Source organism: Bubalus bubalis, chromosome 23, assembly GCF_019923935.1.
Source record: "Bubalus bubalis isolate 160015118507 breed Murrah chromosome 23, NDDB_SH_1, whole genome shotgun sequence".
Lineage (NCBI taxonomy): Eukaryota > Metazoa > Chordata > Mammalia > Artiodactyla > Bovidae > Bubalus > Bubalus bubalis.
In genome coordinates this window covers 40,523,682-40,546,052 of record NC_059179.1, presented here as the reverse complement: position 1 = coordinate 40,546,052, position 22,371 = coordinate 40,523,682, and the positions used below count along the sequence as shown (strand labels likewise).

Below are 22,371 nucleotides of genomic sequence, written 5' to 3'. Positions count from 1 at the left end.
TAAAGAAATGCAAATCAATGTGTCGTGTGAGTTGGCCTGCAAGTGGCCTGTACTGAGGGCACTCCTGCTTACAAGCGCCCCCAGAGGAGTAGAGGGCTTTTGTTGCTGTCACTTTTGTTGTTGTTGGGAATTCACATTGCAGTCCTTCCAAAACAGGGTTTTCTATTAACACCAACTTGGCCGTTCTGCAGCCAAATCCCTGGGTGCGGCGAGCCTTCCTTGCACACGAACAGATGCACAAAGCGGGCTGCTGTGGACAGGCAGCTAAGGGGCGTTCTTAGGGTCCAGGTCTGCTGAAGATGCCTGGGTAAAGCAGGGACCTCAGACCAAACCACCCTCACTGAGAAAGTCCTGAATTCCAGATAATGGAGAAAAAGCTACACCTAGTTTTTTGTCCTTGGTTTTGAAAGATCATTCCCTCCAGCCCCTTCCACGACTTCCTAAAAGTGGCAACTTTTTTTTTAATTGTGTACAAAGGGAGGTTCTTCATCATTTTTACAAGGCAGCCTCTCATTTATTTAGGCAAACAGAACATCCAATTAACTCCACCTTCTCTGTTAACATATAGGAGGCCAGGTATGGTGTACAATTTTGAAGTGTCATCCTAAGGGAGATTTAGCTGAGAATGAAAAGGTCTAGAGAAAGTAACTGTAAGCTCCTCAAGGCCATAACAATCTCCCAGCTCCAAAAGCAGCCAGTAAATTATAACTGAAACCATGAAAGACAGTTCCTACCCACAGCCATACATCTCGGGACTCAGTGTCAGGGGAGCAGCTAGAATAACAAATGAGGCAAAAAGATTTCCAGGTCAGCTCAGAGGGGCTCCCAATGGGACATTTGGGAACCACAGTGGTATCTGTCCAAATGCTGACACAGCTGCTTGAGCCTCAAGAGGGAGGGCACCTACACCCTTCCTGGAAAACCTGACCTTTCCACCACCTCAGCTGAAGAGACAGAGACCATGTGATGACCAGAGCCTCAAACCACAGGTGAGCAGCCTGGGGAACACACCTGTCTTCAAGCAGAGCATCCACAGGCTGGCCAGAGACTCGGGACTTTTGCATCCAGGCTTGAGATTTGAGTCAAGTCCAGAGTCTCCGCCTGGGAAGTCTGGACCACAAGACGCAGTGACACTGGGAGGTGGCACTGGAGCTGAGCAGTCACGCAGGCGTGGGGCAGGGGCACCCGCCACTGCAAGCCCAAGCCTCACACAGACCAAGATGCAGGCATCAGAGACAACGTCTTCACAGGAGACTGAGGCAGGGAATGAGAGGAGAGGAAGGACGCATCACAGAGAAGAGGGGGCATGAGGCGACACGGCACCTCCACCCTCGTGGCCTGGATCCCTATTCCATCCCCACGAGGGTTTCCCTCTGATTCTTGAAGTTCTGTAAGATTGCTTGTTATAGTCCTATAACCAAACCTCTAATTTATTCGATCCAATTTGAGAGGAATTCTGTTCTTTTCAACTACACAGAGCCCAGCCAAAGCCTGGCTATGTAAGAAACGGTCCCAGTCCTTCCACTGCTCTGCACACCCTAGAACTCACACCCACCCTCCTTCCCTTACGAAGAACAGGGAAGACCATAGTTTGCTATGCTTTTCACTTCCTCAAAGTCCAGTAATTAACAAACACCATCGTTAGTGAAGAATCTCATATTCCAGATTTACTACCTTACTGAATGGTGAGCTTCCACAACACACCAACAACACAGTGTGTGTGAGGGTTTGGATAATGTCAAGGCGTCATGTCAGAAAAGAAACCCAATCCAGTTTTCCTGATGACCAAAAAGCTAAAACCCTGGCTTCCGCGGAGTTTATTTTGCTAAACAAGCCCAATAGTTCTGCTTTCTCTTCATGCTGTCATTTACTTTGTCTTTTGATTAATATGCAGATCAGAAAAAAAAAATGGATTTAACCCTAAAAATATCAAACTCCTGTCACACGCAGATATGGCTCAGCTTAGGGAGAATTTATAAGCATCGTGTCATACTCAATGGCAAAGATGGTAGCATTCTTTACATAATAACAACTGATTAACTGCCAAAGTGTCCCCACAGTGGCAATGGGTTATGGAGCTTGTTTCCAACTGATATTAAATTTTACATCTGCTTTTCCACATTTTTGCTTCCAGTCAATGGTGACTGGTCCAGGAGTCTGTGGTTGATGTCTGAATTGCCCCAAATGGGGGCCTATTAGCCACAAATGTGGGGTTGGACAGTCAGCAGTGACAAAGCTTGAGATTCACTTTGCCTTACAGCCAAGAGCTGTCCTTCCAGTTTGCTTAGGAAGCACAGAGCTCTGGTGAGGAGCCCGAAACGCATTTTCAGCACAAGGGACAGCGGCGATGGGCTGGCCCACAGATGAGCTACTTACCAAGCACTGGCTCTTTAAAAGGGCTAAATGTTTGCCTTGTCTTGTGTCTACCAAGCTTAATTTGACCAAGAGAAAAATCAGTTGACTGCAACTGAGATTTTAGAAATCTGGTAATCTAATCAAGTTCAGCCCCATCCCCTAAAGCAGGAACTGGGAATACTCTACCTAGGAAGGCTTCCTTAATTTCAGTCTTGTCTGTCCGCCGGATAATTTTCACCACACAAATAACAGCCAGAGGTGTGAGGAAAGAAATTGCCTGGAAGAAATAACAAATAATCCCTTATGAAGGTGGTAGTTTGCTATCAGAGAGCCAATTGATAATTAGTTCCAGTTAGCTTCCTTTGGACTCACTAGTTGAATGATCTCACTGAACTCCTGACCTCATACTAAGAAGGATTTATATCTATACTGAGAGATTCCACAGACTTGAAAAATCAGAGGTCTGATTATGGGTTATAATTGATTTGTAATTGCTGTGAGTCACGTTTAAAGTGGTGGCTTTTTAAACAGAAAAGAAGAGTCTATAATTACAGTGACATCTTTGGTAGTAACCCTCCTCCCATCCTCCCCTGTGGAGGGATGGAAGAACCCTTGGCCTCCCATCCCCAGCGCTCTGGCAACATGGGAACACGTGGGATTTGCTTGGAGTCTATTGATTCATTCCCCTTTGGTATTCTTTGGTTGAATATTCATTTCCGCTGCAAAGCAGAGGTTAGTCCCTTCACATGAAGTCTCTCCTCTTCTCTTCCTCCAGCCCCTTTCCTCCGCTAGACCAAAGCACTCAGGAGTACAGTATGCACTTAACGAATCAAGCTGTTGGGATTCAGATGCAAACAACTCTTATCACTGAACCTTCTACAAGGCAGGAGCCATGTTTGGGTACCATCCAGTACTGGGGTCTCTTAAATCCTCTCTTAAAATTGTGACAATCTTTGGCAGGCTTGGGGACTATGTGATGTGCCCAAGGACACAGCTGGGAAGTAGCAAGATGGGATTCAGAGGCCAGGTTTTCTGCCTCCCATATCTAGTCTTCACTCAGCATTCTATAATTAGTACTTTTTTCCCCTAACATTCCAATGATTAAAAAAAAAAAAGGTACTGGATTGGCCAAAAAGCTCATTCATTTGGGGGTTTCATTCTGTCTTACCAAAAAACCTGAACGAACTTTTTGGCATACAATATTTGTGTTACATCCTTATGATTATAACATCTCAGGATAACAATCAAAAGGGATTAACTATCTCACAAATCTACAGCTGGGCTCACAGACGATGGTGGGAGGCATGGGCATGGGAGATGGTAACTATTAACCAACAGTGTTCACAATTTGGGAAGTCTCCACCTGGGCACTAATCAATGTTGCTTTTTGGAAAGGGGGCTAACAGGACTAAGGCGTGGTTGGAAGATCCTTTCCTTTGTTAAAAAACACCAGAATTCCTCTAAATGCACACAGTCTATCAAAATAACTGGAGATGTCCTAGACATGCAGGAACCAGACCGCGAGAGCTCAGAGCATCTTGGGAACTCCTCTTTGGGAGCAATATTCACAGACAGTTCATGAGACAGGAGAAAACCCTTCTCCTTACAGGCTGGTTTCTTTCTGACCATAAACGGTAGAAACCAGCTTGATGAGCCTTCTTATTGGCCATGGCCCTGAACAACTTAACATCAATAAGTCCTGTCACCATGGAAGGTGTTCAGAAGAGTGTGGCCCAGGTTTCAGGAGAGCTGCACAAAAGGAGATTCAGAACTGGAGCAGAGAAGCAGAGGATTTACCCAGGGCGACTGAAAAAGGCAACACTCACTCGTGAGGGAAGAGTTCCAGCAAGTCTGTGAGTCTACACCAGTGCCTGGGGGTCTCTTCACCTGCAGCATTTGTTACAAGACTGCGTCCCTCAGACCCTCTTATAGGACGGGTGTGGAATCCACATTGTGTAACAAGCATCTCAAATGACTCTGGTGACTGAGAAGCCTTGCATCAGTTCTGATTCACACATTCAGTGTTTAGAGAGTGCTGGCTGAAGCGTCATCTTACCTAAGTCTAAAGTTAAGCTTAAGGTCAAAGAAGTCCTGGGCTTTTGGTTTCCTCTCACTTTGGGCACTACAGGCCAGCCACTGCCCTCAAAGAGGAGAGAGCAGCTCACTGAACAGTACTGCAGCAACCCCACCAACAAACCATAAATACGAAAACAATAGTGAACTGAAGACGTGCTGTGTGTGTGCTGAGCTGCTCAGTCGGGTCTGACCCTTTGTGACCCCATGGACTGTAGCCCTCCAGGCTCCTCGATCCGTGAGGATTCTCCATTCTGGTGGAAGTAATGATAGCTTTCCTCTTCTTGGGCTCTAAAATCACTGTGGATGGTGACTGCAGTCAGGAAATCAGAAGAAGTTTGCTTCTTGGCAGGAAAGCTATGACAAACCTAGACAGTGTGTTGAAAAGCAGAGACATTACTCTCCAACAAAGGTTCACATAGTCAAGGCTATGGTCTTCCCAGTGGTCATGTACAGTTGTGAGAGTTGGACCATAAAGAAGGTAGAGTGCCGAAGAATTAATGCGTTCAAACTGTGGTGCTGGAGAAGACTTCTGAGAGTCCCTTGGACGGCAAGGAAATCAAACCAGTCAATCTTAAGGGAAATCAACCCTGAATACTTGCTGGAAGGACTGATGCTGAAGCTGAAACTCCAGTATTTTGGTCACCTGATGCTGGAAAGATTAAGAGCAGAAGGAGAAGAGGGTATCAGACGATGAGGTGGCTGGATGGCATCACCGAAGCAATGGACATGAACTTGGAAAACTCTGTGAGATGTGAGGGACAGGGAGGCCTGGTGTGCTGTGGTCCAGGGGATCGCAAAGAGTTGGACATGACTAGGCAATTGAACAACAACAACATATATATAAACACACACACATACACACACACATGTATATATGTATGCTTTTGGTGGCTTCTCTGGTGGCTCAAATGGTAAAGAATCTGCCTGCAATGCAGGAGATCTAGGTTCAATTGCTGGGTCGGGAAGATTCCCTGGAGAAAGGAATGGCTACCCATTCCAGTATTTTTGCCTGGAGAATTCCATGGACAGATTAGCCTGGTGGGCGTGAGTCCCTGGGGTCTCAAAGAGTCAGATAAGACTGAGCAACTAAGTATCTTAGCATATATATGCTATTAACATAAAAGGAAAGTAAAGTGAAGTTGTTCAGTCGTGTCTGACTCTGTGACCCCATGAACTGTAGCCTACCAGGCTCCTCCATCCATGGGATTTTCCAGGCAAGGGTATGGGAGTGGGTAGCCACTTATTTCTCCAGGGGATCTTCCTGACCCAGGGATTGAACCTGGGTCTCCCACATTGCAGGCAGACACTTTACCATCTGAGCCACCAGAGAAGCCTGCTATTAATATAAGACAATCCCAGAAGGCATAGTCTAAGGTTAGACAGATTTGGAACCCCAGAGAAAATATGATTTGGGAAGACTTCCCCTCCAAGGTTCCAGAGGCTGCCTGCTGGGGATGACCCTGAGCTGGACTGTTCTGACCAAACAGGAGATGGGCGCCATGTGGGAGCCCCGTGGCTCCAACCAGGAGTGGGAGCTGGAGAACACAAGGGCCATACCTTGTGCATCCACCAATGAAAGCAACACAGGACATGCCGTCCGTCCCCAGTCCAGACAATGGGTGACCCCTGGGTGCTGATATAAGGCACTGTGTTGCCAGGATGCTTCTGGGAATCCACCAGGCAAGACACCAGACACAAAGCTTGTCTTCAGGGAAGGGCATGAGTGGCCAAGAACTTTTAGCCACCAAGGGGGTTGAAGCCTGGGCACCTGATGTTCGGATGTTTTAGCCACAGAAGAGCTTGTCACTGGGGGTTAGTCACATCAGACAAAACCATGGGCATCCGACAGGAAGGCGTGTGTGCTGCACAGTGCTTCTAACAACTCAAGACACACGGCCACCTGGGAAGGGCCCTGTGGTGAGCAAACACTCACAGCCTGTCACTGAGCTGGGAGCAAAGGCTTGTCAAAGTGTCTAAAAACTCAACTACCACGAGCCAGCTTGGTCTCTTTTTCTTCCCTCCTCCCCACAAACTGATTTTATTTTTGTCTTCCTTAGAAGCATCCTATCACAGAATAGAAGCTCCTGTTATTAAATCAACACAATACCAATAATACACTACCTTTTTTAAGTTAAGAATTTGGGAAACACCTCCTCTTCCCTTAGTTCCCTGAGTCTTGCCTGTCCTTCGAGGGTTTTTCTGTAATGCTTAATGGTCTGACTTGTGTTCATGTCTCTGTTCCCACTAGACTAGAAACCACACCTACTCAGCTCTGCACCTCCACTACACACCGTGCTTGGCTCTAGGAAAGTGCTTCATAACTTTCTGTTGAATTAAGTAATAATTAACTAACTTGAAGTTGTCCACACTCTGCCTGTACCCCTGCCTCCCGCTGCCCCCTTCACCAAGCAGTACTCCAAGCAAACTGCCATTCATGGGGCCCCCACAGCCTGGATCCACTGTGTCTGCTCCTTGACACCTGGTCTTCTGTGTGTGACAGGCTGCACTCACCACCTGTCCACCTCCCTTCAACCTCCAAGGAGGCAGCATGGCTGAATGGCTCCAAGAGTGTCTGTACTCTGATCTGCGGCGTTCAGACCCTGGTCCAGCCACTGATAAACCTGTAAACCTGGGATAAGCTGTTTAATCTCATGACAGTTTCATTTTCTCCATTGAAATGATGGGATCACAAAAGTGCCAGCCTCAAAGGATTCTGAGAGAATTCACTGAGATGCTATTTGTAAAGTGATGAGCACAGTTACTATATTCAAGAGATGCTAGCTGCTGTTGTGAGTACCATGGTGATGAGAAGGAGGAGGACAATGATGGGGATGGGGATGAACGTCCCTAAAAGTGCACCTGAGCCTCTCCTCCACTGTTTCTCAGATTCCTCTTTGCTTCAGGGTACCATTGCCCCCACGAGCCCTCAGGGGTCAAGTCTGATTTGACTTCACATCACCTGCAATTCCTGTGGCTTTCCTCACCCTGGGAGTGTTCTCTGGACAAAGACACTACAGGCAACAACAGAGAGGATACTGAAAAGCAATAACGAATACCAACTGAGTAGTCTTCCTACACCAAAAAGCAGGCTTTCAAAGATGCGCTAATACACTCCACATGTTCAGAAAGGAAGCATGGCCTCTTCTGAATAAGGAAGCGGCTGATAGCCTGGGAATATCCAGCAAATGTTAAAGTCAAGTCCCAGTATGTGAGAAGAGAGTTCTCAGCCTTCCTCTCTGGTCCACAGAAGCCCAGGGGCATCCAGGAAAACAAGCTCTTGGAATCTCATGGTCCAACCACACCCAAGTTTCATGTTGACAGATACACTCACCTTAGCTAATGGTGCCAAAGACAGAGAAAATGCCAGGCAGGGCTTCCAGGTGATGTCGTTACCATTTACTCCTTACTTAATTCCCTAACCTTCTGATAATATTTTTGTAACATTTGACCAAGTAGCTCTTTTAAAACAGACATGCACACAAATCAGCATAACTCCAGAAACACTGATTTCGCGAAGAAACCTGGATTCACAGCAGCTGCCTTTAAAAAACACTTTGGTTATTAGAAAGTTAGCAAGTTTGCCTTTAGAGTAAAACATTCTAAACAAAAATAGAGGAGACCCCAGGATTATTTATGTGTTAAATAATGAAACTGGAGCTTTCTAAGGAAGCCAAGCGATTTTTAAAAAACATTGAAAATATGTTCTCTTATACATTCTTTTAGAAACACCATAAGGTTTGTAGAGATCAAAAGCAGACAAATGATATCTTGCATTAAACTCTCAATAAAACCCAGGAGAACAAATCTAATTTATGTGGTGACAAAGCATTTTTCATCTTGCGTTGCACATATTCTAAATGTATCTACTGCTTTCCTTATGTTATTATGGAGCCGCACTAAATCTTGCGACCGAATGAATGAAATTCATCAACAACTATTAACAAAACAAAAGGTTGAACTTATTTCATTAGGAGATTAGAGGGTATGAATCAGTGTTTGTGGCTGAATCCGCTTCTATTCTCTGAGAATCCCAGCACTGAATAACTCCTTTACTGTCTCCTTTCCTCCACTGCCAACATGCAAATGTGCTCCATCCTATTTGTGTCTGCAGCCAGGATATTTGTGGCATTTGTATCTAGACTTCAAAACAATCCATTGTTCATAAATCTAGGACATAGCCACAGACTCATCACAACATCCCATATGAACAGTCATCTCCAAATTGGGTTTTACAGCACACAAAATGTGAAATCTTTGAAAATGGGGATAAGTGATAAACAGAAGCTCCTCCTACTAAAACCATGGAGTAAACTAGTGATGCACATGCTAGTTGCTTTATTTCTAGGATTTATGGAAGATGTGAGTTGGAACAGAAATGGAAAAAAAAATCTGATTTTATTACACAGATGTAAGGCAATGCCCAACTCACAAGAACCTACGTTATTCAATTTCTCTGATATTCACAAAAATCTGGTTTATTTTCCAGCAGGAAGGTAATTATGAAAAAACAATAAAAATAAGACTGATGTTCATGTAGTGTTCTGGACAATTTGGGGATGTCTGCAGACATAAAGATCTTTCCAATCATCTTTGAAATAATCATTGGTGATCTTTCCAGTCACTGATGAACAAGATTTCCTCCCCAAATCAGAGGGATTTCTTTCAAAGTGCAAAAATATCCCTCGTGTGCTCTATAAAAGCTCTGGAACACACACTTGAGTTCCCAGAGACAGGACATGTGATGGCTGGTCAATAGGCAAAAGCTTCAAGCTATATCCAAAAGCTACATTTGCCCATCCAAAAGCTACATTCTTGTTCTATAACAAGATCAAGCTTCAATATTTCCTCTGCCACAGAAAGGCCTTAAAGCAGTTCTCCAGGAGCTGGTGAGCCTTAGCAAGGAATCCTGAACACTCAGCTCCAGACTGCAGGGCAACCTCCTGGCTGAGAGCAGGGCTCAGATCTGGCTGCTTGGGTGCAAATCTGGGCTATCCCACTCTCTAGCTTGTGTGGCTTTGGGCAAGCTCTCTCATCTCTCTGGGATGCACGTCTGCAACTGCAAAATTCAGACAATAATGACATCTTCCTCACTGGGAAACAGTTAGTTCAGTTCAGTCGCTCAATTGTGTCCAACTCTTTGTGACCCCATGGACTGCAGCACACCAGGGCTCCCTGTCCATCACCAACTCCAGGAGTTTACTCAAACTCATGTCCATTGAGTTGGTGATGCCATCCAACCATCTCATCCTCTGTCGTCCCCTTCTCCTCCTGCCCCCAATCCAGGTAGGTCTAAATGAGAAAATCCTTCCTAAGCTTTCAGCAAGCGACCAGCACATAATAGTGTTAGCCACTCAGTCGTGTCCCACTCTATACAACGCCATGAGCTATAGCCCGTGAGGCTCCTCCGTCCATAGGATTCTGCAGGCAAGAGTATTGGAGTTGCCATTCCCTTCTTCAGGGGATCTTCTCAACCCAGGGATCAAACCCGGGGCTCGTGCTTTGCAGGTGGATTCTTTACCACTCGAGCCACCAGGAAAACCCATGGTAGGGAAAGTGTAAAAGGCTGTAATCAACATGGAGCAGAATGAAGAGGTAAAAATAGTCCTAATATATCCACCAATTATTTGGGTGTTAGCCCATTTATCCTAGGATCAGAGACGCTATCCAGAGTTGAGTCACACACAGTGGTCTCTTCACCGGTTAACTGACCAGCCAAACCCAGAAAAGCGGTTAAGAGAGCAGCTTAATGGTGTCTGAGGATGGCTAAATCAAGGTCTGCTTTAAAAGAAGATGGAACAGACAACTCTGTTCACTAGTTGCTCATCTTATTCTACTCTAAGTATTTGGAAACAGTTCAGGTTTAGCTCAAGTAAGCATGGCCCTTCTTTTCCAAAGCCTCAGGCAATTGCTTCTCACATGACCAAGCGGCAAACCCTCCTGATCTGGAATTGAATTTTAATTTGTCGGGCCACTTGCCTCTGTTCTTCAGGCTGCTTGCCGTCATCAGCAGGGGGTGGAAAAACAGAAGTGAAAACCCATGTGGCTCACACTCAGGGGAGTGGTCCCATCAACCATGAAATCACCGGTACTTACAAACATGAGGCGGGTGGGGATGTTGTCTGACTGCACCAGAGGATTCTTATAGAGCCAGATTTCTTCTGGCTGGATGACTCTCTGGAAGGGATCCAAAAACTCTGTAAAACTGAAACAAAACAAAGAAAGAGACGTGAGAGCTGAGCACTAGGGAGGAGGCGGCTTACGCAAGAGCTCAGAGTGGACGAACTGGTCCCTGGGGAGGGGAGGACAGGCTGCCCAGCTGATGGTTCTCAGGCAGCTCCAACGGGGGAAAGATGGAAGAATCACCAGGACTGTAGGGTCTTTTTTCACCACCAGCCTGCAAGGACCAACGGCGGGCATAAGAGAAGAGCTGAGAGGCGGACACACAAAGACCCTAAGAACTCGGGGATCCAAAGGGAACTGGGAGTTGAAGTCCAGAATGGTGGCTCAGACTGGGGCAAGTCTCTGGGGACAAAATGGACTTGAGTTGGAGCGAAGGTGATGGAGCAGCGGGCAGGACTAGAGAAAAGAACCCGCGGTGTTCCTCCTCTACGTTACTCCAGATAGCGCCCCTCCACCATCACCACCACCAGGGGGCAGAGCGAGAGAAAGAAGCTTCCAGAAAGGAGAAGGCTGGGACAGGAGAGACAGCAGAGGAAAGGAAAGAAGGAAGGAAGCGGGAGGGGGATGGGGGACTCCTGTTAAGGAACTAGAAAGCTCTAAGCCTCCGCCTCCCGACCCCTCTCTCACCCTGGGAACCCTCAACACCCAGGTGGATGAAAAGAATCACCACCAAGAGAAAACCTGCGGGGAAGAACAACAGTTTAGCCAGCTTTCAGCCCTTGGGCCCCCTCCCGGCTCTCCAGCCCAGTTCTCCAACTGGTGAATCCGGTTCAGAGAGGCTTCAGATGTGTCTGGGTGAGTCAGGGCTTGTGTACCAGACTGAGGAATCTGGCTTTTGAACCAAGGAGGAATTTGGCAGAAAAGCATGGAATGAAATGAACAGTGGTGAAGAAGGGCATTGGAGCAGAACAGAGGAGGGAGGCAGAGACAGTGAGGAGGTGAGGACAGCTGTCCCAACAAGAGATGCCTGCAGAGAGAAGCAAAAGGCAGGACAGAAAATGGAAGAACACGCACAGGCAGGGGCAGGGGTAATGGGCAGAGCTGATTCCAAGGGCTCTGGCTTGGGCTTTCAGGAAATGGGGTACCATTGCCAAGATGAGGAGGAGGGGAGTTGGGGGATGGGAGTTGGAGGTCAGCAGTCGTCTCATCTAGGAGACCAGCCAGGTGACCAACAGTCCCGGTTTGCCCAGGACTCTCATGGGCTTCCCTCATAGCTCAGTTGGTAAAGAATCCACCTGCAACGCAGGAGACCCCGGTTCAATTCCTTGGTCGGGAAAATCCCCTGGAGAAGAGATAGGCTACCCACTCCAGTATTCTTGGGCTTCCCTGGTGGCTCAGCTGGTAAAGAATCCACCTGCAATGAGTGAAACCTGGGTTCGATCCCTGGGTTGGTTGGGAAGATCCCCTGGAGAAGAGAAAGACTACCCACTCCAGTAGTCTGGCCTGGAGAATTCCATGGACTGTATAGTTCATGAGGTCGCAAAGAATCGGACATGACTTAGCAACTTTCACTTTCACTCCTGGTTTTAGCACTGTAAGTCCTATATCCCAGGAAAACCCCCTATCTCAGAAAAAACCTAGATGGTGGGTCATCTTAAAACCATTCCAGCCCTGGGACAGAGTCAGCAGTCTGAGAGTCTTGGTTTCTACCCTAGATTTGGGGCTTTGATTAGTCTGTATGCCCAGGTACATTGGGAGGGTAGGGAGTGTGGAGTCACTCTCCAGGGCTGTGTCCTCAGAGTCCAGCAGGGTGGAACTCTCAGTGACTCTCCAGTGACTGCAGAATCTACTGTCTGTTCCAGACTTTGAACAGCTGCTACTGTTAAAAAAAAAAAAAAAAATACCCTCTGTCTCATCAGCCTCACACTGAATTCTATCATGTCTATATCTAAATGAGATCTAAAATTCAATCTGTCTTTTGTGTCTCTATATACATGTTCCTCCCTCTCTCTGTCTCTCTCTGTTCCTCTCCTCCCCTCTCTCTCCCCACAACTGAGGTTTTTCATGTTGTAAGATGCCAGGAGCCAGCACGGGAGTTCCTGCCTGTGGCAAAGGTCATGAGGAAGGAGGCTCGGCATACGCAAAGGCAGGATCGAGCCTCAGGAGTCCCCCTGGAAATTCTTGAGCATCTACCCCCAAAACCAGAGTCTGCCTACTTTACTGTTTTGTGCTCTCACCTACACCCCTGACTTTACGGGGGGCTGTCCCCCACCACCTCTCTCTGAAAAAGAGTTAACTTACAGCTCCAGTTAATAAAGTTCCTGGGCATGACAAGCATGTTTCAACCTACAAACTCCTCTAAAGGTTCTTCCAGCCACGTGTGATTGTTCACAGCCTCCCGACCGTGAAAGACATGAGATGTTCTAAACTGTCTAAATACAGATTCCTTTGAGCAGTTAAAAGATTGATTAGAAATTGTATTGGTGAAGGGTTTTTCACTTGTTGGGCCAATGTTTGCTGCTAAGTTTCCATATCCCTTACCTACTGTGTCCCTGGCAGTGTATTGGTTAATATAATTGGTGTATAGGAATGTAAGTAGTAGCTTTAATGTCTGTAACCTTAGACCCTTGAGTTAATTCTTTTCTTGTTATAGCCCACCACTTTTGCCCTATAGGTATGCAACTTTATCTAATGCTTTTGGAGGGTGACGCCTGACTTTAGAATAATCACCTTTAGAGAAAAATAAGTTTTCTGAGGAAAAGGGTCATAAAATGTTAACAGGCTTCCTAGCCAGAAGATGATGTAAATCACCTAGAACTTTTGCATATGATAAGTTTGCAGGAAGAAAGCCTGGCTTCGATAAGGATCAAGGACTGCTGACCTTGCATGACTCTACCCCTTCCCCCATTATCCTCTATGCACAACTTAAGGTATAAAAACTACTTTGGAAAATAAAGTGCAGGCCTTGCTCCCCGAAGCTTGGTCTCCCCATGTCGTTCTTCTCTTTTCTTTTCCTTTTCAGGCTGATTCCCTGGGGCGCAAGGGCTCTCTGCATTCACTTTCCTGCCTGGGCTTCTAAGACCCACTGGAGAAGGTGCCTAAGGTGGGGCACCTTCCGCGATTCGAGAGGGCGCCTGCAGCCTACTTGAACAGAGTAAGTCCCGTGCTGGGGCTTTATTGGCTTTCTGCGTAAACCAAGGAATATCAGCCTCTTTTCTCTCCTCTCTTTTCTTAACTGCAAAATTCTTTCCTTATCTCTTTATCTATTCTTTCATCGATGCCGTCCTCTCAAGGGAATCCCTGGATCCAACCGGGGCTTGACCCCAGTAGTTAAACTCTGTCCTTCTGTCTGTGTATTTATGAAATTTCAAGAAGAAAGTAGTTCTGGCCCCTGACTGTTTCACTCAGCACTCAGCCCAGAACATATCTACTATAGGATCTTACTGCAATGCCCTGAGACCCCTGCATTGATGTGTAAAGTAATTTCTGCTAACGGCCCTCCAAGCCTCCTCCAAGACACAAGGGTGCATGCCATCTGGGTGCTGGGAAACCTGCTTTCTGCCCGAGCTCCACCATTAAGCTGCTGTGGCCTCAGAACAACCCACTTCTCACTGGGCCTCAATGTCCTCACCTGCAACCTGGGTGCGTGAGTGCGTGCATGCTAAGTCGCTTCAGTCATGAACGACTCTTTGCAACCCCATAGACTGCAGCCCACCAGGCTCCTCTGTCCATGGAATTTCCCAGGTAAGAATACTGGAGCGGGTTGCCATTCCCTTCTCCAGGGGATCTTCCCAATCCAGCGACTGAATCCTGTCTCTTACATCTCCTGCATTGACAGGTGGGTTCTTTATCACTAGTGCCGCTTGGAGAAGGCAATGGCACCCCACTCCAGTACTCTTGCCTGGAAAATCCCATGGACGGAGGAGCCTGGTAGGCTGCAGTCCATGGGGTCGCGAAGAGTCGGACACAACTTAGCGACTTCACTTTCACTTTTCACTTTCATGCATTGGAGAAGGAAATGGCAACCCACTCCAGTGTTCTTGCCTGGAGAATCCCAGGGACGGCGGAGCCTGGTGGGCTGCTGTCTATGGGGTCGCACAGAGTCGGACACGACTGAAGCGACTTAGCAGCAGCAGCAGCAGCAGTGCCACTTGGGAAGCCTCCTACAACATGGGAGGTTGGGTTAGGTCAGAGGTGACAAATGAAGAAGGGTTAGAAACTTTGGAGACACCCTACCCCAGACCTATAGCCTTGGTATGGACTGGGCCTGGTACGTGAATTTTAAAATATTCCCCAGGTGAGTCTGAAGGGCCCGGCACTAAACAAGAAAATTCTTCAAGATTCCCAGAACCCTTGTCCACAAGAAGAGGAGACTTAGAAATTTAGCTCTCTACATTAACAATTCTTCCATCTGCTGAAGGACAGGCACTGGAGTCAGTCTCATCCATGTTCAAATCCCAGCCCCTGCTGTGTGGCTCTTAGTGAGTTTATTAACATCTCTGAGCCTCAGTCCACCCATCTGTAAAATGGGCACACTTTACAGAGTGCAAATAAAACTTTAATGAACGAATATAAAGTACCTAACAGAGCACAAACAGAAACCAGCATTTTGTCACTCTATCATTTTACTCTAGCCTCCAACTGCAAGTTTTTACTAGATAGTTTTCTAGTAAAATACTGTTTTCTAGACAGTTTTCAGGCTTTCTTTCGGGGGAGGGGGGGTGAGGAGTGGATTTCATTTTGCAACAACCTACTCACTGCACTTGGGTATTTTAAAAGCATTTTAAATATAATTAAGTAAAAATAATTTTATTTGCAAGTTATTTTAAAGAATAAATTGGCTTCCCTGGTGGCTCAGATGGTAAGAATCTGCCTGCAATGTGGGAGACCTGGGTTCGATCCCTGGGCCTCCGAGGTCCCCTGGAGGAGGGCATGGAGGCCCACTCCAGTTCTTGCCTGGAAAATTTCATGGACAGAGGAGCCTGGTGGGCTATAGTCCATGTGGTAATAGAAGAGTTAGACATGATGGAGTGACTAACACTTCAAGAATATACTTATGAAACTTAAAGCTTCCAGAATACTCCAATTACTCTGGATGCATAACAAATTACCCCAAAACTTAATGTCTTAAACCATTCGTTTTCTTTTGCTCATGATTTTGTGGACCAGGAAATCGAGACGGGTCTAGCTAGGCAGAGCTCACTTCACATGGTCACAGCAGTTAGACATCAGCTGGGGCTGCGTCACCTGAAGGCTTGACCAGGCTGGACATCAGGATGGTCCCTTACATGGGTGCTGGCTGTCAGCCAGGAGCTGCCACCTGGAGCACCGCACACATCTCTCCAGCACGACAGACTCAGTATGGTCCGAATTTTTCATGGTTGCTGGCTTCCTCCGGAATGCAGGTCTCAGGAGGTCCAGGCAGAAGCTGAATGGCTTTTCTGACCCAGCCTCCGAAGTCCTGTAGCATCACTGGGTAACAGAAGGTCAGCCCCGATTCAAGACAGGGGGACTGACTCCACCTCTTAGCAGTGGTGTGGCAGAGTCCCATTATGGAAAAGCAGGTAAGATGAGAGATAGGGCTGCAGCCAACTTTCAAATACAATCTGTTACCCGTAGGCTGTCATCGTTATAATGGCTTTGCAGCCCCTACTCTCAGAGACCCCAGAACTCTGATCCCCATTTCCTCTGCATACAGCTGGCCACAGGGCCAAGGAGCTGGCACGCCGCTGAGCCCAGTCCCTCCTCATCTCATCTGTTGCCCAGGGGACACTATCCTCATGGCGATTTTTTTAAAGCCTCGTGCACCCAGCCTTTCACACGACTCCTCACCCCACCCTGAGTGGCTGCAGCCAGAACACATCTGTTGAGGAAACTGTGTCCTCTGGGAGCAGCACACCAGGAAAGATAGATGTCCCTTCTCCCCGCACATCAGCCACTAGCGTCTGCCTCCGAGAATCCAGACAGTGAGGCAGTTACACAGAGGACGTGAGTTTCAAAATGCAGATGGGAGCAGAGGTGGGCATGCAGTAGAATGGAAAGTTCTGGAAATGTGAAAGGGTGCCCCCAAGAGAGGGCATGCCAGGCCTGCAAACATCCTTCCAGGAACTCTTTGTAAAATGGGTTGGAAAGCAGGAAATGGAACCTTGCTTCCAGGGGAGGAATTCAGGCATGGGATCCAGCTGCCTGCTCAGCAGGGCTCACTATGCACTGAGGACCTCCCCTCGGCCCCCCAGCAGCATGGACGATCAGGGCTTCTCAAACAAGAATGCGCCCAGAGACCTCTTGGGGACTGCTGATACAGCAGGTCCAGGGCTGGCATCTCCAGCAAGCTCCCTGAGGATGCTGATGCTGCTGGTCTGTGGACCAAACCTAGAGTCACAAGAGGCCACCATGTCAGCATCACCTTGGACGGAGCTGTTAAAAATACAGAAACTGGACTTCCCTGGTGGCTCGGTGGTAAGGAGTCCACCTGCCAATGCAGGAGGCATGGGTTTGATCCCTGGTCTGGGAATATCCTACATGTCGTGGAGCAACTAAGCCTGTATGCTACAACTACTGAGCCAGTGATCGACAGCCAGGGAGCTGTAACTACTGAAGCCCACACACCCTAGAGCCGTCCTCTGCAAAAAGAGAAGCCACTGCGATGAGAAGCCCACTCACCATGCACCGCAACTAGAGAGTAGCCCCTGCTTGTCTCAACTACAGAAACGCCCGTGTAGCAACTAAAACCCAGCACAGCCAAAAAGAAATAAATTATATTTTTAAAATGCAGAAACTTGGGCCCCAGCCCAGATCTGCTGACTCAGAATCTTCATTTTTCACAAGATTGCTGTGAGCGCTATAGTGGTACGGACAGAGTTCTTGGGGAAAGCCCGTGCTCCCAACTTCAGCCATTTAAGAACCAAGGGGGCCAGTTTTGCTTGATCTGCTCTCCACTTGCACTGTGACTTTTCTTCAGACTTTGTAAACTGCAATGAGTTTATTCTAGAAGAAACCTGTTGTCACTGCTGAGTTATGGGATTGGCATTCCTTTTATAAATCGTTGGTAAATGTTAAAAGCAGGCTATTAAATTCTACCTTGATGCTTTTGCCTCTGGGCGGAGGCCGGCCTTCTCTGTGAGGTCAACTAGACCATTCCATGCAGTATGGGAGGATAGAAGGAGAGGAGGCGAGATGCACGAGCCTTCTTCATAATACAGAGTCAGTTGGATCATGTCCACAGATAATGGAAATTCGCTTTGTGAAGCCCCTACCATTATCTCCAGCACCACTTGCACCACAGAAGAGGCAGAAAAAAGATAAAAAGCAAAAATGATTACTCAAAAGCAGAGCAATCGGAGGCCATTCACTACAGAAGAAATAGCCCCACAGGTCTTAGGACCTCCTGCCAGCATCAGCATCATAATGACTTGACTATGCTGATAATCCCAGCATACCCCAGGCCAGTATAATGACCGATGTCCTTGCATTTTGAAGAAAACACTGAAGGAAGAGGAGCAACTCTTTGGCCACTGGGAGGTATGTAAGCCCACTTCACTTACTTTTATTTCCAATAAATATAATGCAAAGAAAAACATCTCAATGCCCAGAAAGGGTCTGACAGACCCACCAATGCAGAGTTCCTCATACTCTAAGGCTAAGAATCAAAACTATCCCCTCTGTGAATGGCATTTCTGCATCACCTCAGAGACTCACGAAGAAAGAGTCTTGGTGTGACAATCGGTACCCCAATTCTGTGGCTAAATGCCCCACTTATCCATTTTAAATCCAGACAGGCTTAAGAGTGGAGGGGACTTCGAAGACTTCATCAGACTCAATGACCAAAAGTAAACAGAAAGGAACAGCAAGCGCTATGAGAGAAGGATGGATGTAAATCTAACAAGTCAGAAATACCGTGTATTAATCATTTCAAAGAAAAAGTGTGAGTTAATGAGATTCCATAAGTGTGAAAGCAATGTTTTCTGCATTGGTACTGATCAACTCTGATTCAGCATCCAGGACCAGTCTAGTCTCAAAATAACTGACTTCTCCCCCTATCAAATGCCGTCACTGAATCTTCAGTTCAGTTCAGTTCAGTTCAGTCACTCAGTCGTGTCTGACTCTTTGCGACCCCATGAATCGCAGCACGCCAGGCCTCCCTGTTTATCACCAACTCCCGGAGTTCACTCAGACTCACGTCCATCGAGTCAGTGATGCCAACCAGCCATCTCATCCTCTGTCATCCCCTTTTCCTCCTGCCCCCAATCCCTCCCAGCATCAGAGTCTTTTCCAATGAGTCAACTCTTCGCATGAGGTGGCCAAAGTACTGGAGTTTCAGCTTTAGCATCATTCCTTTCTAAGAATACTGAATCTTAACTATTATCAAAAACATCATTGCCCTTAACAGTGATTTGAAACTAAAATATAATGACTAAGCTATATAGGTCAACATGTTCTGATGTGAAAAGCATGAAGTTACTATTATAGGTGGTGGTGGTTGAGTCACTAAGTTGTGTCCAACTCTTACGACCCATGGACTGCAGTCCCCCAGGCTCCTCTTGAAAGGTTGTTGTTGAATCACGCGAATACACCGTGATTCTTGGCCCCCGGAGGAGAAGAATTCAATCCGGGGCCAGGGACGAGGCTTGATCGCTCAGAGCTTTTGTGTAATAAAGTTTTATTAAAGTATAAAGGAGATGGAGAAAGCTTCTGACATAGGCATCAGAAGGGGGCAGAAAGAGTACCCCCCTGCTAGTCTTCAGCTGGATGTTATACAGTCACTGGCAGTCTGTTAATGAAAGAAAGGAATGTCTTAAAACTCAGAATGGCACCAGGCCCCTCACCCATAAGATGCATTTTGGGATAATCTTGGCACCAAATGGTTTATCCTGGGCCATAAAATGATTAACTCGAATCTTAAAGAAGGGCAGACCACTATACAAATAGTTTCATTTACATAGATTAGGGGAACAATATCTGAGTATAACATACTGGTTTGTCAAGTAGGTTCTGGGCCAAGAGGCGGAACCGACTTGGAGACAGAGTTTGGGGTAAAGGCATAGTACATTAGCATAGCTTAAGACAAACATTTCCATAAGAAAAAGGCATTGGTTATCTCTAGGCTCAAGAATAGCCAACTTCAGGCTAAACCAGGTGTCATTATGGCAACACAGTAAGAGAAACCTCCCTTTAAATTTGTATAGAGAAGGAAAAAAATATTGCTAGTTTGCTTCCTCCTGCCGCTTAAGAGAGATAAAAATGTCTGACACTTGCCCGCTATTTCCTCCATTTGGAGACCCCTGGCCTTCCTGCCTGTTACCCCCTCATTTTCATCGATTCTAGTCCCCAGGTCCTGGTCTACAAAGACTGTGAAAAGTTTGTCCTTTCTTCCTCCTTGAGAATTCCAGACCCCACTCTCCTTGGGGACCCCTAGATTTCCTATCAACCTGCCTAGGAAATGACTCTCTCACTCTGTCCATAGGATTTTCCAGGCAAGAACATTGGAGTGGGTAGCCATTTTCTTCTCCAGGGGATCTTTCTGACCCAGGGCTTGAGCCCAGGTCTCCTGCACTGCAGGCAAAGTCTTTACCAACTGAGCTACCAGGGAAATATGAAATGAATAATTTTCTCTCCTGAAAATGAAAACTGTCCAAAGTCAGGTAACTTGCTGTGGGATTTTGATCCAAGACAAGCTCCTTCGAATTGGACAATTATCTTAGTCTAACCTTCTCTTAATTTCTCCCTGCAAAGTTTAGACAGTGTTACTCATCTTCTCCCCACTCCAATACTCTTGCCTGGAAAATCCCATGGATGGAAGAGCCTGGTAGGCTACAGTCCATGGGGTCGCTAAGAGTCTGACAGGACTGAGCGACTTCACTTTCACTTCTCACTTTCATGCATTAGAGAAGGAAATGGCAACCCACTCCAGGGTTCTTGCCTGGAGAATCCCAGGGACGGGGGAGCCTGGTGGGCTGCCGTCTATGGGGTCGCACAGAGTCAGACACGACTGATGCGACTTAGCAGCAGCAGCAGCAGCAGCAGCACTCATCTTCTTCTTAGTTCTCTGATGATACAGAAGAATTTGGAAAACAGACAAAAAGAAAATTCAAAGATGTTCTTCTAACTTTTTAGTATCAGTGTTAGTCTTTCAGTCGTGTCCAATTCACTGCAACCCCATGGACTGTGCCCTGCCAGGCTCCTCTGCCCATGGAATTCTCTAGGCCAGGATAACTGGAGCAGGTAACCATTCCCTTCTCTATGGGATCTTCCCAACCCAGGGATGAAGCCTGGGTCTCCTGCATTGTAGGCAGATTCTTTACCATCTGAACCACGAGTCTATGCATAGCATAGATGCTTTAATCCTCCTTAGACCAGAGCTTATCTACATATCTCATACACACACACAACCACAACCACACACAGACACACACACACACCAAAACAGAACTTAAGTGAGCAGAAGCAAGCAAGTTTCTAAGACACAGGAAGACCTTACCAAAACTAACTGAAATAGAAAAGAGGCAGAAGGAGATTGGATGTTGACAGAGTGAAGAGCAGGCAGAAAGCTAAAGGAGAAACAAAGCCAAGCAGTTTCCCTTTTCCCCTCAGGTAGATGACCAGTCACTGCTCCTCGCCAGCACAGACACATGGCCTGTCAGCCTTCCGTGGTCCCCTGAACCCTCACCCAGAGAAAAGGACGCAATTCTAGTGTCACACACTGTATCATGAGGGTCTCTCCAGGAAAAGAAAAACATTTTTTTTTTTTTATTTATTTTAATTGGAGGCTAATTACTTTATAACATTGTAGTGGTCCATCAGCAGACGAATGGATAAGAAAGCTGTGGTATATATACACAATGGAATATTACTCAGCCATTAAAAAGAATACATTTGAATCAGTTCTAATGAGGTGGAGGAAACATTTTTATGTTTTAATAAAAAAATATTAGCAGCAAATAAAAACATCACCTTGCCCATCAGAGGATCCCCAGACCAGGGCCAGCTAGGGTAGCATTTACAGTATGACAGATACATACCACACTCACACACACTCACAAACACACATACACTTGCACAGACACATTCTCTCTGTTGGCTAGTCCTGTTTTCATAGCTCACCTGACTTTAAGCAGCCTAGGATACAGTCTGCTTACACAGGAAGGGTCACAGCAGGGGCCAGACAATCAACTTCCGCCTTTGCCTGTTGTTTATTCATTCAACAAAAATTTACTGAGTGTCTGTGATGTACCAGATACTGTCCTATGAACCCTGGTGTATGAAACACATATGATCACACTCTTGTGGAGACTACGGTCAAGGGATGCTAAGCTCCACCTGACTGGGGAATGAGATGTCAAGGCCTTTAGTTGCAGGTGTTAGAACTCTGACCACACAAAATCTTAGATCTCACCACCCCAGGGTGTGACTCTATTACTGTCCACTTGCTGAATGTGGCAAGAGATTCAGCCCAAAGCTGGGACCCAGAGAAATGGCCAATCTTGACATCAGAGTAGCAGGAACAACAAGTCCCTGAAGAAGGGACTGTGATGCTACTGTCCTCTGGGCCTTTTCTGACTCAAAGTTAAGTTCTCAAAGCCCTAGGATCTCCCTCTAATCTTCTAAGAGATTCCATAGATTTGTCAATGACATTTAACTCATGTTCCTTAATATGCTTTTTTCAAGATAAGTTAATATTTCTGCCACATACTAGACTCAGAGGTCGACATCCTTTCCCCCAAATATAAATAACACAAGATTATATGGAAATATGAACTTAGACCCTTAAACTTGGTTCAAATCACTGATTTGGCATTTGCCAGCTGGGTGACTTGAAAAAAG

The 22,371-nt window shown here is 46.5% G+C and overlaps 1 protein-coding gene across 1 annotated transcript in view; it reads right to left on the bottom strand.

Moving 5' to 3' along the window:
* The window catches only part of PLPP4 (phospholipid phosphatase 4), a 142,448-nt gene that overhangs the window by 65,472 nt on the left and 54,605 nt on the right, over positions 1 to 22,371 (bottom strand). The window contains exons 2-3 of the mRNA XM_006063532.4: positions 10,525 to 10,633; positions 2,542 to 2,632 (exon numbers count right to left, since the gene is read on the bottom strand). Of these exons, the coding sequence (XP_006063594.1) occupies positions 2,542 to 2,632; positions 10,525 to 10,633 (200 nt within the window). The remainder of the gene's footprint in view (positions 1 to 2,541; positions 2,633 to 10,524; positions 10,634 to 22,371) is intronic.